The following is a 15,789-nucleotide window of genomic DNA, read 5'->3' as shown; positions in this document are numbered from 1 at the left end:
AATTGCATGTCTTCGTTAGTGGGCCTGCCAGTTCAGTGTTGCTCATTTATATTGCCTTCCTGAAAATTTTAAAATCAAATACTATCCTTTAAGTGCCAGAAATACCGAAGAAGAAAGTTCCCGAAGGAAAGAGACCTATCCCTCCTCGGAAAGTGGAAGAAGCTCCACCAGCAAAAGGTATTGTGTCTTCATCTTTCCAAGAAACCATCTTTCAAATAGTATGTTCCCAGGAAAATGCTAATTTTGTTCGTGTTGTGCTATGAGTGTGTTGTGGGTGTATATCTGTGTTTTGTGCTGGGCTTCAGAGAGACAACAATGAGATTCTAAAAAGTACCTGTTTTTAAAGTCCCAGCTCTGCCCAAGAAACCTGTCCCCGAGGAGAAAGTTTTGGTACCAGTTCCTGCTGCTAAGAAAGCTCCTCCTCCCCGAGGTAGGGTTTGTCCCAAGCCTCGGACAAAAATCTTCAGCCTGCGAATTCTTGCTGTTTCCTATTTGTGTGTTTCTTATCCTGTCCCCTAGTCTGTCCTCTGATAAAATGTGTGTGTGTGTGTGTGTGTGTGTGTGTGTGTGTTCGTGATATGTTATGTAACTTGTTTTCCCATTTTGCCAGTGAAAGTGTTGTACTGTGCAAATCTTCCCCAAACTCTTGAGAGAATTGTTAAGATTCTTGATTTTTCAACTTCACCCTTAATGCTTTCTTAAAGCTGAAGTTTCTAAGAAAACTGTCCTAGAAGAAAAAAGATTTGTTGCTGAAGAAAAACTATCCGTTGCAGTTCCACAAAGAGTGGAAGTCACGCGACACGAAGGTACATGAGCAGAAGAGAGGGGAGAAATGAATTTGTGTGTGTTTCCTCCAAGTCGTCTCTTCTTCGCAGATGTGACTGTTGACCGTAGCAGTTGTCCTTATCACTGTCTGTTTGTTGTAGCGTTCTGAGACTGAGTCTTTGTGTCTTCACTGGTTCTGAATCAGTCTTAGGAAGTGAATGGGGTGCTGAAAATGCGACCACTGCGACACTGGCTACTCTTGAACGTAATTTAAATGTTCTTCTCAGTCTTGAGCTATACTGTCCCCTCATCTTAAATCAGCCCTCTCCTTCTTGTAATGAGGAAGGACTGTGGAGCTACACCCTAAGCAGACAGAAGAACCATTATCCATCTTTAGGGAGCCTGTGACTGTTATTAGTATTTCAGGAGACTGAATGTAAATTACATTTTATCTTTTAAAGTATCTGCAGAGGAGGAATGGAGTTACTCAGAACAAGAGGAAAGAGTGTCCATTTCAGTTTATAGAGAAGAAGAAAGAGAGGAGGAGGAGGAGGAAGTGGAGGTTACAGAATATGAAGGTAAACAATTCAAATAAGCTAGGCACGATCTGGAGTCTTGATAAGTTTTTTTCTTTCATAGATAATTTATCAATTAATAAAATGCGACACAAATTTAGTGAATATCTATTGGCCTCATCAGATATATCTTTTGATCAAAACATGAGATTCAAGGACATTACTTAAAATAAACATCTGATGTATTCTTGTCCATCTTCTCTTATTTGGCCAAAAGCAGGAGGTGGTGGGGTGGGGTGGAGGGAAGGTGAAAACTTCATATTTACCCGTAACTAATGGGGCAAGTATCTCTGTATTCATTCATCCTTCCATTAGGTAGGACTTGGTTTCAGCAGGGTGGATTGATATAATCTTCACCTTGGTAGTCTAATGTCTAAAATAAGTGTAACATAAAGCAGTTTGATAGCATAACTCACTAATGTGTCCTGACTCACAGTTTTAAAATTAAGAAAGAATTATTACAATCCAGAAGTCAAGGCCAAGTTTGAGAGTGAAGCACTGAGCACATAAGGCTTTCCAATATTTCATGTTTAGAAAAAAACAATCCTGTAACATCTTTGGTTAGATTAACTTGTTATTCAGATGTTCCCATACCTGTAATGAGAGTTCTCTATAGTTTCTTAAGGCTTGAACAGGAAGCTTTATTGCAGTGTTATGATACCTTTTCAATGAATGAAGATACCACTAGGTATACTGATCAAGTCCAACATCTGAAAGAACGTTCTTAAGAAAGTTTAAAGTGGCTCTTAAGATAAATCAATAAATTTTAACAAATTTACTCTCTTCCCAATGAAAAAGATGAGTAGAACTGTATATTTAAATGCCCTCAAGTGCATCTCTGGCTCTCAAATGATGCCCCACCCATTCTCTGCTTGGAAGAAAAGTCCATGTGAAACCCAGATGTATAGTCTTTATATATTATTGATTTTTTTACAGAGAGGAAGAGAGTGGGATAGAGAGTTAGAAACATCAATGAGAGAGAATCATCGATCAGCTGCCTCTTGCACACCCCCTACTGGGGATGTGCCCGCAACCAAGGTACATGCCCTTGACTGGAATCGAACCCGAGACCTTTCAGTCTGCAGGCTGACGCTCTATCCACTGAGCCAAACCAGTTTCGGCCAGATGTATAGTCTTAACGGAAAGGCTTGGAATAACAAGATGAGACATGACTCTCAAGAGGAAGCCTACCCGTTCTTTTGTTTCCTGGGAATGGCCAAGATAAGGGGCATAAATCAGCTAATCTAATGGATTCAAAGAGGGCCCTTTCTCTTCTGGAAATGTTTGGGAAACCAAACATAACATGTATGCAAAGAACGTTCTCATTGTATGAATCTGATTTGAGTTTTTGATGTTATGCATATAATTGCCTTTGGTACTACAGACTCTAGTTGGAAGGAAAACATTCTATGATATTCTTATGCTTTTATTAAGCCCAAAAGATTTAGGGGAAAGCTGGCTAGCCTATTAAATTTACTTCTAGTGTAAAGATATGTATCTATACCTAGAGTTTTCTAGTCTATAATTAACTTTATACACATGGGCTCTTTTGCCATACCTGCCCCACAAAACTAGGAGAGGGGAGGACTTGTTCCCAAGTTCTTAGTAGGTCTTCCTTATGTGATACAGGTCTGGTCTTTCTTATAAACCTGTTTATGCTTCTTTAAGTATGTTTATGTCTTGTAGCCTTGAATTTAGAGTGTTTTTTTTTTAAAAAAACAAAACAAAACACTTATCTTCAAATACTTAAATGCCACTGGAATTGTTTTTGTCTTATATGTGTCCTGTTCTTCCTGTAAATACAAGCATTATTATATCTTTATGATATACTGAAATATTAAATTAATGAAACTTACTTCCCATACTCTTAAGATACGCACTTTGATTAAAATGTTCTTTGTCGCTATGTTAAATATTATAATAACAACCAGGGATTTGGCAAGTGCTAAACTCTTGTCGTTGTAATCACTCTTGGGGCAATGAATTACAACTCAAGTTTAACTTGAAAAGCACTACAACTTACCTTCTTTAAACTTGATGTCTTTAAAGAGCTGGAAGAACCTGAGCAATATGTTGTAGAAGAAAACCTGTACATTATGTCCAAGAGAGTGGAAGCTGAACCAGCTGAAGGTACATCAACTCTTGAATTTGTTCGAGCCCTTGGTGTCCCATTCTTTATGTTCTCTTGTAGCTATTGTCTATATTACAGATGTTGCTAAGTATCATGTCTAAGTAAAAAGATTCCCCATATTTTTATTAAAAAGAAGTATGGACATTTACACAAATATATTTTATAATCTTTTCAAGTGCTTGAGAAGCGTGAGAAGAAAATTGTACCCAAACCAAAAATTCCTGCTAAAATAGAGGAACCTCTGCCAGCTAAAGGTACAGTTCTTACAAAGAAATGATACCAACCTGTCTTAATGGCTGTAATAATGTCTTTACTATAACTGCCTAAACTTTTGTCAGTGTGTGTGTTTAAACATTTTTGCTAAATATAGTCATCACTGTTTGTGTAAATGTGTAATGTTTAAAAAAAAAAAAAAGTGAGTTCTTTGCCACCAAATGAGGTCCCTTCGTCTGTACGTCAAACTAATATTCTTAAACATAATCTTTCTGAAGTTTCCGAAGCACCAAAGAAAACCATGCTAGAAAAGAAAATTCTGGTCGCCATTCCTAAGGAAAAGGTGCCGCCGGCCAAAGGTATATTGGGGTTTACTTCATTCTCTAGAATGCCTGTCTTTTTTTAATAACATTAACAAGAAGACAAGTGTGCCTATTGTACGTTTGACTGTGTTGCCTGTTGTCTTTTAAGTGCCAGAAGAGCCAAAGAAACCAATTCCTGAAAAAAGGGCCCCTCCCAAAGCGGCTAAGCTAGAAGAACCTCCCCCCACCAAAGGTAAATGAGACCCCCTCTCCCCCCCAGCAGGGAAGCTAGGCACGTGTCCCGTCTTGCGTCCTCTTGCTGCTGTCTGTGGGTCACACCTTTTACGTGGAGGTTGCTGGTGTGTGTTGGTGGCAGTGGTGTATTCTCGCCTTGTCTGTGGGTGGAGTATTACTTGGTGTGAAGTGTATTTGTGTGTACCTTGTAAACTTGTTATACGCTAAAAAAAAAAAAAAAAAAATCACAGTACTTTCTGGCTAATAAATTTTTTAAATCAACTTTGAGTACTATGACTCCCTAACCCTAAAATTATCTTTTAAGTGACTGAGAGGCACATGCAAATTACCCAGGAAGAGAAAGTTCATGTCGCTGTAACTAAAAGAGAGGAGCCTCCTAGAGCCAGAGGTACTGGGAGCCTTTCCTTACGCAGAATGTTGTCCTCGCCCTGTTCTCTTTACCACGCACACTGGCTGCGGGTGCTGGGTGGTTGTCATGATTACAAGCATTGTTTTATGTTGGAAATAATAAAAATGGCAGGTCTTTGATGTTTGAGTTGCTATGAAAGGACTACCTTTGGGTGGTCCAAATGAGGGAACAAGTCTTTAAAGTGGAATCTGTCTTTAAAGTGCCTGAGGAACCCAAGAGAGCTGTTCCAGAAGAAAAGGTTCTCAGACTCAAACCTAAAAAAGAGGAGACACCACCAGCCACAGGTACACCGACTGTCTCAGAAATTGAACTAAGCATATAGGCATTGAAACTAATCTAGTGGAGTTTAGGTTCTCAGGGAAAATAATTTAAATACATTTTTAATATAATATACATATGTTATTTCATGTCACTTCAAAACTAAACATTTCAGATACCAGAAAGTATTCTCTCCTCTTTCTAAATATTTTTTATTGATTTCAGAGAGCAGGAGAAAAGGAGAGAGAGAAAAAAACATCAACAATGACAGAGAATCAATGATCAGCTGCCTCCTGCACACCCCCTACTGGAGATCGAGCCCACAACCAGGGCATGAGCCCTCAATCAAAATTAACCAGAGCCACACTGGCCGGGCTTTTTTCTTTTCTTAAAAAATCTGAAGTCCCCCCCCACAAACATGTAGATACTTTTCCTTAAAATGTACTTGTCATCTATTATGTCTTTATTTGTCTATATACTAAACTTGTCTGCCAAAATGCTTGTTTTATGTGGCAAATCTTTGACAAAAATTAAAATTTTTTAAACCTTTAATTTAATCCTTAATTTTTTTAATTTAATGTAATTTTTTACATTTTTCTAGAAGATTATGAACATATTTTAGGATTAAGGTGAAGAAATTATTTATGTAATACAAGTTTCTGTCTTGTGCTTGTTTCATAGTCATTATGTTGTCTAGTTGCCCTTTTAAACTCTTATAAATGCTACCTGATCTTCCGAAATTACTGTGTCTTTTAAGTATTAAGTAACTTATAAAACAGTATTTATATGTATATTATGTCATGTTTATTTCCAATTCTATTGATGTTTCTTGCCATTTAAATGGAAAAAATAATTGAACAACAAGCACAGTTATGGTCATCTTTGTCCTTGGATTGTTCGTACACAAATTCTCTTAATACATACATATATATATATATTTAAAATCTTGCAATTCACTTTTAATAATTACTCTTTTCAAAGTGACTGAAGTCAGGAAAAGAGCTGTTGAAGAAAAGATATCCGTCGAAGTTCCGAAAAGAGAACCTCGTCCCACTAAAGGTATATTGTGTTTTGACTAAATAATAAAATGAAGCATGAAACTGCACAGCTCTTTGCCTGCTAGCTCCCAGTTTGGCTCCCGTTTTTTATTGGCTTATTGTTGGCTAAAGGTGGGGAACCTAACATTTGAAATCATGAATAACAAATGTCCACTCTATAGTACCTTGACCAGGAAAAGACAATGAAAGTCTCCCATAATTAATGCATGAGACCATCACACAGGGAATGAAATCAGAGCACATTGTCATTCTTATCCCTAAATGGGCTTCAAGTATAATGCTGCCTGTTTTCAATATTATTCTAGAAATAACTGTAACAAAAGAGGAAGAATGGTCTTACACCCGAGAAGAAGAAACTGTCTCAGTGCATCGGGAAGAGGCATATGAAGAAGTTGAAGAATACGAATATAAAGAATCTGAGGAGTATGAACCAGCAGAAGAATATGAACAGTATGAAGGTTATGAGGAACGTGAACTTGAACATTATGAAGAGTCTGAAGAATATATCACAGGTATGAGCAAAACTGCAAACTTGAACCCATGCAAATTCCATTAGAACAGGATACAATTTTGGGTGCCCAGAGAAATTTGGAAAGAACTTTGTTTCCCTTGGCAACTTCAAAATGTTTATTTTCTTGGGTAACTTCTAGAAAGATATCTCTATAATAATCTTATTGTTAGATTGGGTTTGGGGAATAACCTATTTACTCTTTATTTTTGCTTTTATGCAAAATAGCAAATGTCACTACATTTCTTTCTCCAAAAGGTTAGAAATTTATCATCAAGTGCCTATGATCATTCTAATACATGATCAGAAACTTCTGAGCATCTCTCATTCTGAGGCTTGTTGTGATCAAGCGTGATAGGCTATTGAGAAAATTCTCTACCCTCAGGGGTCCCATCATCAAACTTGACAAGTACCCTTTCAAAATAAAGGCAGAGAGGAAGGCTAACAAGCAGTTATGTTTTATCTCATGAAGTTCGCATTTTTAGGCATATAATTTCAGTTCCAAATAATTTATTTTACTCAAAAAAAAAAAGGAACTTTGAAAGGAGTCAGTATGATTTCCCTTAATTTCTGATGTTTCTGAGTCTAACTTTGGGGTCATTCTGTATAGTTTTGAAGGTAATATTAAAGTTAATATTATATAGATAGGAGATTTAACCACATTTTGTCTATCAGAAGTGAAGTGAGGATTTGAATATGTAAGAGACAGTGAACATTACCTAATAGAAATAAATAGCAAGGAGGAAAGGGCACTGTATGCGTGTTTAGGTCTTTTAGGGCTTATCCTTCTGGGATCTCTGATTCTCACTCACATCCAGAGTCTATGACTACACCGTAGATGAAAGATGATATTTTAATTATTTGAGTGTACTTAAGAAATTGTATTGTTATTTATGTTCTTGCATCTAACATTAAATACCCTGTATGTGCTTTTAAAGAACCTGAAAAGCCTATCCCAGTAAAGCGTGTACAAGAAGAACCGGTTCCCACAAAACCAAAGGCCCCACCCACTAAAGGTAGAGTGAGCAAAACTTTATCAGTACTAAGAGACCTGTGTTCATGTCAGTCATACTATAAATACCTGTGGTAGTGGCAGTATACCATTCATGTGTGTGTTTGGGATGTTGTGTTGTATGTCGTATTTCTTAACTTTTTATTCTTAACTACTCTTGAGCAATCAGGTTCAGGTTTGTAAATTTGTTCATGTTGATATTTTCAAGTTGTGAAGAAAGCTGTCCCTGAAGAAAAAGTGCAAGTGCCCATTCCTAAGAAACTCAAACCTCTACCACCCAAAGGTACTTTTTCAGAGTGATAACTCCCCACACATCTTTGTTACTTGTGTTCTAGAAACGTGTCTTACCACCTTGTCTGCTGCTCTTTGTTTTTACAAAATGAATTGTTGTAGTCCTGATGCTTACATGTCAGTTTTTCGTGTCTTTTTATTTACATTCATGTGGTTGGTTTTAATGCTCTTCAATAATTAATATCTTTAAGTGGCTGAAGAATCAAAGAAAGTTGTTGAGGAAAAAGTACGCATTTCAATTACCAAACGCGAAAAAGAGCAGGTGACTGAACCAGCTGCTAAAGGTATAATAATTTCCTTCTTTGACCCAATCTTTTATAATGTCTTTTATAAAATTCAGGAAGCTATATTTCACTTCACTTAATGGTTGTGTGTCTTTTAAACTAATCGTTTGGAAAATATTGGATGTAAAAATCTGTAGACATGGGATAAGAAGTTAATGTTATCTTTAAAAGGAAAAATTACTTCAAATATATATCCATAGCCTTTTATACATTGACTGCTTCCTGTCACATGGCTACAATATATAGAAAATAGAATGTTTGTATGTCAAGTCAGTGACCATCTGGCACATTCCTGGCTTATCTAAATTGATGTAATGATGTATTCATTCTAAAGCTATTCTGAAGGTTTAAAAAGAGCTAACTCTGTGTCCAGTAATTTTTCTTTTGCTTTTTACTAAGTATAAAGTAACTTCTCTATAATTTCAGAAAGCAGAGTTACCTAGAGTTTAGCTTTTCATTTCCAGTAAAGGATATTTCCTATAGTCAGAGACACCCAAATACTAAACATGACTTCACATTTGGGCTCTGCTCCCTCAAACTTACTTGAGTACTTCTGTATGTTTTTATCCCAATGCGGTTCAAAATTATTTCCGTGGAACATGTAAAGTTTCTTATGGATGAAGTATTCCATATCCATCACATAAGAAGCACTTAAAAATTATTCTATCTGCTTAAAGAACAGCAAAGCAAGATTTGTCTGGGTGGCCCATTTCTTACATTAAAATGTCCTTATACTTAATATTTCAAGTGCCCATGAAGCCCAAGAGGGTTGTCACAGAAGAAAAAGTGCTTATTCCTAAAAAAGAAGTAGCAGCACCTGTTAAAGGTACTTAATGCCACTCTTTAATGTTTTGTTTGTCTTCTTTGATATGAAATTCATGTTTAGTTCTATGTGTGAAGTTCTGTGTGAAAGGCAAAGCCTGTTCTTCCGTTACAAATGGTTGTGTGCCTAACATGTCTTAATTTTGTTGAGAAATTGGAAAATGTCCAACCTAAAGATAATATCTTTAAAGTGCCAGAAGTACCTAAAAGACCAGAACCAGAAGAGGTTGCATTTGAAGAGGAAGTTGTAACCCGAGTAGAGGAATATCTTGAAGAAGAAGAATATATCCATGAAGAAGAAGAATATGTCCATGAAGAAGAGTACCATCGTGAAGAAGAGGAAATCATAACTGAAGAAGTGGTACCAGTAATTCCAGTCAAAGGTAGATTACATCTCCTACAAAGGGATACAGAGCAGCATCTTTGGAGTCTGAGTGTCTAACTTGATCAGATTCTGGGGTTTATTAGTACAGATGACTAATGCTGCTTATTTTAGAAATAGACACTTTTAGATGCTTACGTATGATTTCTACAGTTGTTTTTTACATTCTATATCTTTTTGCAAACTTTCCAAAATTCTTCATAATATCTTTAAAGTGCCTGAGATACCTAAGAAACCTGTTCCAGAAGAGAAGAAACCTGTTCCTGTTCCCAAAAAGAAGGAAGCCCCACCAGCAAAAGGTACACCATCATTCATATCGTGGCCATAGGAAAGCCTTTACCTACAGATAAATTAACTATCTTCTGCGTTCAAAACCTCGTGTGTGTTGTATCTGTTGTTAGAAATGTTAACTGTATTTTGTATGGATGGGTTGTTACTGGTAGTTAGAACTTACCATCAAACAATATCTTTAAAGTGCCTGAGATTCCTAAGAAGCCAGAGGAGAAAGTCCCTGTGTCCATTCTTAAGAAAGAGAAGGCTCCACCAGCTAAAGGTACCTCTCTTTGTAGTCCATCAAGGGGATAGTGTAGTAATCTACTCACATAGTATAACTTGATGAATCATATCGGTTCTTTCCCCATAATGATATTAACAATATTAATGACAAGGCAAAGACCACCCAACTGGTGATAGGAGCAGTTTACCATGCAGCCATCTCTGAATTTTGCTATGGTAGCATGCTAGTGCTTCATGCTTGGCTCCTCCTCTTTAGTGGAAATTTCTTAGTGTAACATAGATAATTTCTTAGTGTAACATAGATAATTTCTTAGTGTAACATAGATACATAACACCAAAATGGACAAAACCACTATTTACCAGGCATTGTGTTCTGTCTTTGTCACCAATCTATGTTTTACAGTGTTGTTGTTTTTAATTTTTATTTTTGTGAATTCCTTTGTGTGTGGCTGTCGTTTTCAATCTTAAAGTGAAATGGTTAGAATATCTACGATGCTTCCATTAGGTCCTGAAATTGCTGGATTCTTAGCAGTGGGTGGAAATGTGACACTAACCCTATTTGGTATCTTTAAAGTTCCTGAAGTACCCAAGAAACCTGTGCCAGAGGAGAAAGTGCCTGCACCAGTTCCTAAAAAGGTGGAAGCTCCACCCGCCGAAGGTACATAAACTTGCAAATCATTTTTATTCCACATTTGCATGTGAGTAAAAATTAATCTTTGGGCATGCAACACTTTAATATTCCTGTATGGAAAAGAAAATACTTATTTTAAAGATAAAATCCTTCTTGGGACACCTTGGTTATAGTTTTACTACCTTATCTTAATCTTTTTGAAGCTATGCTTTGACTCAAAATTTTATGTTGTATAAAATTTGTTTCTAAACCATTTCTTTAAAGTGCCAGAAGTGCCCAAGAAGCCTGTGCCTGAGAAGAAGGTGCCAGCTCCTGCTGCTAAGAAAGTAGAGGCCCCACCGGAGAAAGGTACATCATTTCATCTTTGAAGTACCTGGGGGAAAAACAAGCAAACCTTTTTTAAAAAAAATATGTGTATGTGTACTCACACATAAAGTCCCCCACACTATTGCATGTTTTTTAAAACTGTCTTCTTAGAAATATAAAAAAATCAGGTGTTTCGTGATTCTTTTTCATGCCTGTTGTACTCAAACATGTAAAAGAACACGTGATTAAAGACAAATAATATCTTTAAAGTGCCAGAGGTGCCCAAGAAGCTCATTCCAGAAGAAAAGAAACCAACACCTGTTCCGAAAAAAGTAGAGGCTCCACCTCCCAAAGGTACATTCACCTCTAATAGAACTAGGGCCAAAGGGAAAACTAGCTGATATTGCACAGCCTCACTAATTCTAATTAACGCTTGATGACATTGACTGTGCTGACCTGTGGTGCTCTAGGATCACAGATGACTTGCTTTCCATGTTGTCCCGTTGTTATTAATGTTGTGCATACAAGTGATGCTTGATGGTTGAATAAATATCTTTAAAGTGCCAAAGAAACGGGAGATAACCCCAGTTCCTGTAACTCTACCTCGGGAAGAAGTTCCATTCGAAGAAGAAATTCCTCCAGAGGAAGAGGAAGAAGAGGAAATTCTTCCAGAAGAAGAGGAAGTCCCCCCTGAGGAAGAGGAAGTTCCTCCGGAGGAGGAAGAATTCGTACCCGAGGAGGAAGTTGTACCTGAAGAAGAAGCTCTTCCAGAAATTAAACCCAAGGTGCCAGCACCTGCAAGAGGTATAGCAGCTCTTCTTCAATCGCCAAGACCTCTTTTGTGTTGAGTTCTGCCTTTCCATCTTTTCATTCATGTCCATTGTTATCTCTCATGCTTTACTCTTTACGTTGTCTGCCATCTAAATCTTAGAAAACATTCTATTCGTCTGTGCTCTTATTAATGTGTCTGTCTTATGTGTTTGTCTATTGTAAGTTATGTGGATGTCTTTTCAAATTTCATGGTCATCTAGTTGTCTGTGGTCTTATTCTCATTTGTTTTCCTGTTATATACACAGTACTGTGCATGTTGTGATTTTTAATGTCTTGAAATGAATGTTTTTAAGTGCCCGAAGTGCCAAAGAAACCTGTACCAGAGAAGAAAGTCCAAGTTCCCGCTCCTAAACATGTGGAACCTCCACCAGCCAAAGGTACAACTCCCAAAAGAAAATACACAGTCTCATAGCATCACCAGAAAACTTACGGTGGAACTAGGTTATAGGAAAAATTACATTTATAAAGCAGACAGTCACATTTTCACTTCTAAAAATGTACGGGAACACATATCCATTTTTCATTGGATTCAAAGCAATATTTAAAACAAAGATGAAAAGATATGACCCAAGCTGCCACAAAATTTGTGCCTGATTTTTCTAAGAATTTTGCTAGACATAATAATTTTCATTTAGATATTTTGCAATGAAAAGTATCTACTCTGAAAAATATGGCAAATATTCATAAATTTCATCCTTCAACCATTTATATTAAGTGCCTTTTAATAGGATGAAAATAAAAAGGAAAGATTATATATTTATCAGAATACTGAATAATAACTTAAGTCTTCTGATACATACATATAAATGTAGACCAGTACCTTTTTATTTTGGCCTTGTCTTTTGGATTTGTGCCTTGCTGCTTTAGCCTGAGAAAACTTTTACCAATCTGACTCTCGAGTTCCATTTGTATGAAATGAGTATACTAATATCAGTCCCAGTGAACTCGGATATTATTGTGAGGATAAAATATAATACCGTATATTGTGAGGATAAAATATAGTACAAGTATTCTATCACTGAATAAACAGTATCCAGATTTAACATACTCAATCAGCTCCCAGTACTGGTCAAAATAAATATATGTGTGCCTTCAAGTTCAGTTACACTTTCCCCAAAAGATCATGGTACCACTACTTAAAATAAGCATAATTCCCCCATCAGACTAAATAGTCATGTGATCAATGAAAGGATAAAGTTGATCCTTTATTGGATTTCAAGGACTCAGAAATGTTTTATAGATGGTGATTTAATAAATCACTAGTGAAATTTAAATTGATGAAGTGACCACATATCAGGCATTAAAATGTTATAACATAGCATTTGGACTCCCAACTTGCATTACATCTTATCCCGAGTGAGTGTTGCATGTTGGTCTTTCTGTGTGTGGACTTCTTGTGTTCTCTCTCTTTTTTTTTCTTTTTTTTTTTTTTTTTTTTTTTTTTTTTTGTCCCTCACAATATTCTTATCATGAAACGATGTCTTTAAAGTGCCTGAGGTGAAGAAGAAAGTGCCGGAGAAGAAAGTGGTCATTCCTAAGAAAGAGGAGGCTCCCCCTAGCCCAGGTACTGCTGTTCCCAAGCAAACCGGACACTGTCTTTTCTTCCCATCACCTGTAAATGTCAAAATGTTCTGTGTCAGTGTTTGCTAGCAGAGCTCGTACTATTGCTGAGTCTGTTGTCTTGGTTTTTGTGAAACTGAAATTATAAAACAAAATAATATCTTTAAAGTGCCCGTGGTGCCTAAGAAACCTGAACCCGAAAAGAAGGTGCCTCCTCCTGGTCTTAAGAAAGCAGTGGCTCCTCCTGCCAAAGGTACATCACCCAACACGGGGAGGTGCCTGTCACCCCAAAGTTGAACTCTGATGCTATCCACATGGAATGTTCAACAGAAATGTTTGCGTTGTGTGGTCTGTCTTTTGCATTCATCATTTGTGACTCAGTTGTGCCCATGTTTGTACTATGTCAAATTTTCCACTTTGCTTTTAATCTATTTTATCTTGACTCTATGTATGCTGTCTCTAAAAAACAAAAATACTAAACTCATATATCTTTTAAAAACTAGAAGTAACAAAAAAAAAAAATCCCAAAAGTACCATTGTCTCTCCCTAAAAAGTAGAGGCTCCAATGGTAAAAGATAGAATATCTCTTTAATGGATTCTTAATCTTAAACCACAACCTCTTCATTTTTGTCTTTAATTGATCTGTGATATGTCAATGTTTCATCTTATGCATGTGTATTCTATTTGTTCTCTTGTGTTTATAAAAAAAAAACACACAGAAAACTTGGCTTTTATGTACTCTTCTTTTATTCTTGCATTTTAAGTGCCTAAAACAATTAATATCTTTTAAGTTCCTGAGGTACCTAAGAAAGTGGAAGAAAGACGAATTGTTCCCCCTAAAGAAGAGGAAGTGCCACCAGTCGAAGGTAGATGACTTTCTGAGAAAAGAGCACTTTAAAAGCCATCATTGTCTTATCACTGTCTAGTATTTGAAGGTGATAAATGCACACTTCACTCCAGAAAACAAACATGTGCAGACTCTAAAAGTAATTATTACTTACCTAATAGAAATGATGCAGGAAAACTAAAACCAATGGAATCTCCTTTCTTAGATACTTAACCTATTTGTCTGTCTGTCTGTCTGATTGTTTGTTTGTTTGTTTTAATAAGACTCTTTGAAGGTAAACTATTTGCTATGGTAAATTTTTTCATCAAAATTCCTTGGTTAGCAATTGAGAGATAAACTTGTCCAACAGATGTTCCAGTTAAACCTGAGTAACAGGCTCAGAAAAGTCTAACTTCTACCCCAAAGTGAATATTTAACTTGAAAAGCCCCCTTCCATTAAAAAGAAATAATAATAATTTTAACTAAATTCTCTCTGAGGCTCTTTCCAACTCTAACATTCTGGGAAGTGCCTCACATATTTTGAAGATCCAGTAGCTTTTTTTCAAGGACTAGTGAGTTTTCACACACTTTATTTATTTATTTTTTAAAATATATTTTATTGATTTTTTACAGAGACAAAGAGAGAGGGATAGAGAGTTAGAAACATCAATGAAAGAGAATCATCGATCAGCTGCCTCCCACTCACGCCCCACTGGGAATGTGCCCGCAACCAAGGCACATGCCCTTGACTGGAATCGAATCTGGGACCCTTCAGTCTGCAGGCCAATGCTCTATCCACTGAGCCAAACCAGTTTTGGCAGTTTTCACACACTTTAGGAAGGCTGAGAGCTATGAATTACTTACACTGATCAGGCAACTTCAGTTTTCAGATATATCTTTTTAGTGTACTAGTAATATTCAAAAAAATTCTAAAAATAATTTACAAACTAATAATCTTTTTGAAGTGTATGAGGAGCCTGAAGAAATTATGCCAGAGGAAGAGATCCCAGAAGAACCACCTAGCGTAGAGGAGGTTGAGGAAGTGGTGCCACCTAGAGGTACAGCTGCTTTTATGGGTTGGACATTTAAAAGACACAGTGTTCCAAATCTTTCTCAGAATTTGTATTTATCCAATATTTATCAGTACATTTTTTACATCAATGATAAATTGAAGACTAATTATTACTGGCACCACAAGTTTTGTTTCCCTTCCTCCCCTCACCATTCCCATCTACTTTTTCTACTATAGCTGCAATGCAGTTAGAGTGAGTGATCACATTTATGTTATTGGCACGTTAACTTTTTTCGGGCCAGCTCCTATTGTAATATTTTCTTGTAGTTTTAAATCTTTAACTTTTTTAATATTAAGATTGGGAAAATATTGTATTTCTGTGGTGTTTACTTTTTAGAATAATTCTTAGCCTATAATTTCTGAAGACTATGACAATCTATTCTATAATTGATGTTATGTTTGCTTATAGGATTTCCAGGTAATATCCACCTTTAAAGTTATCACTCCATATTTAAAATTAACATTTAGGCTCCAAATATCTTTTAAACAAAAATCAATGTTTTGGGGGGTTGGTATGTGGGAGTTGTTCTGTTCACAGCATGTCATTTTTCAAAATGTCCATAAAATATCTTTTAAGTGCCTAAAGTGGTTAAGAAAGCAGTACCTGAAGCACCTACTCCTGTTCCTAAAAAAGTGGAGGCACCTCCAGCTAAAGGTATAGCAAATCCCAACAACGAATATCTTTAAATTCCTATTCATTTTCTTTTTAAAACAGTGTCTTCTTTCACTGTTTCTTAGAGTCATTTAAGTAGTTTAAGAGTTACAAAATTGAGTTTGAACTA

At 36.4% G+C, this 15,789-nt stretch overlaps 1 protein-coding gene across 2 annotated transcripts in view; it reads left to right on the top strand.

The window, feature by feature from the left end:
* TTN (titin) overlaps positions 1-15,789 on the top strand; it is a 277,411-nt gene that overhangs the window by 120,760 nt on the left and 140,862 nt on the right. Inside the window, exons 122-150 of one of the 2 annotated variants that reach the window (XM_084892040.1) lie at positions 94-177; positions 347-430; positions 705-806; positions 1,227-1,343; positions 3,390-3,470; positions 3,648-3,725; positions 3,963-4,043; positions 4,156-4,239; positions 4,546-4,629; positions 4,851-4,934; positions 5,890-5,967; positions 6,272-6,478; positions 7,413-7,490; positions 7,695-7,769; positions 7,969-8,061; positions 8,810-8,887; positions 9,075-9,266; positions 9,481-9,564; positions 9,741-9,818; positions 10,356-10,439; positions 10,677-10,760; positions 10,989-11,072; positions 11,280-11,522; positions 11,843-11,926; positions 13,039-13,113; positions 13,279-13,362; positions 13,901-13,975; positions 14,901-14,993; positions 15,585-15,662. In XM_084892040.1, coding sequence (XP_084748166.1) covers positions 94-177; positions 347-430; positions 705-806; positions 1,227-1,343; positions 3,390-3,470; positions 3,648-3,725; positions 3,963-4,043; positions 4,156-4,239; positions 4,546-4,629; positions 4,851-4,934; positions 5,890-5,967; positions 6,272-6,478; positions 7,413-7,490; positions 7,695-7,769; positions 7,969-8,061; positions 8,810-8,887; positions 9,075-9,266; positions 9,481-9,564; positions 9,741-9,818; positions 10,356-10,439; positions 10,677-10,760; positions 10,989-11,072; positions 11,280-11,522; positions 11,843-11,926; positions 13,039-13,113; positions 13,279-13,362; positions 13,901-13,975; positions 14,901-14,993; positions 15,585-15,662 — 2,826 coding nt within the window. The remainder of the gene's footprint in view (positions 1-93; positions 178-346; positions 431-704; positions 807-1,226; positions 1,344-3,389; positions 3,471-3,647; positions 3,726-3,962; positions 4,044-4,155; positions 4,240-4,545; positions 4,630-4,850; positions 4,935-5,889; positions 5,968-6,271; positions 6,479-7,412; positions 7,491-7,694; positions 7,770-7,968; positions 8,062-8,809; positions 8,888-9,074; positions 9,267-9,480; positions 9,565-9,740; positions 9,819-10,355; positions 10,440-10,676; positions 10,761-10,988; positions 11,073-11,279; positions 11,523-11,842; positions 11,927-13,038; positions 13,114-13,278; positions 13,363-13,900; positions 13,976-14,900; positions 14,994-15,584; positions 15,663-15,789) is intronic. The other variant, XM_084892042.1, reaches the window with a different exon arrangement.

This window comes from Pipistrellus hanaki (genome assembly GCF_964339955.1).
Source record: "Pipistrellus hanaki genome assembly, chromosome: 8".
NCBI lineage: Eukaryota > Metazoa > Chordata > Mammalia > Chiroptera > Vespertilionidae > Pipistrellus > Pipistrellus hanaki.
The sequence above is the reverse complement of the archived record's forward strand: the minus strand, read 5'-3'. Positions and strand labels throughout refer to the sequence as shown.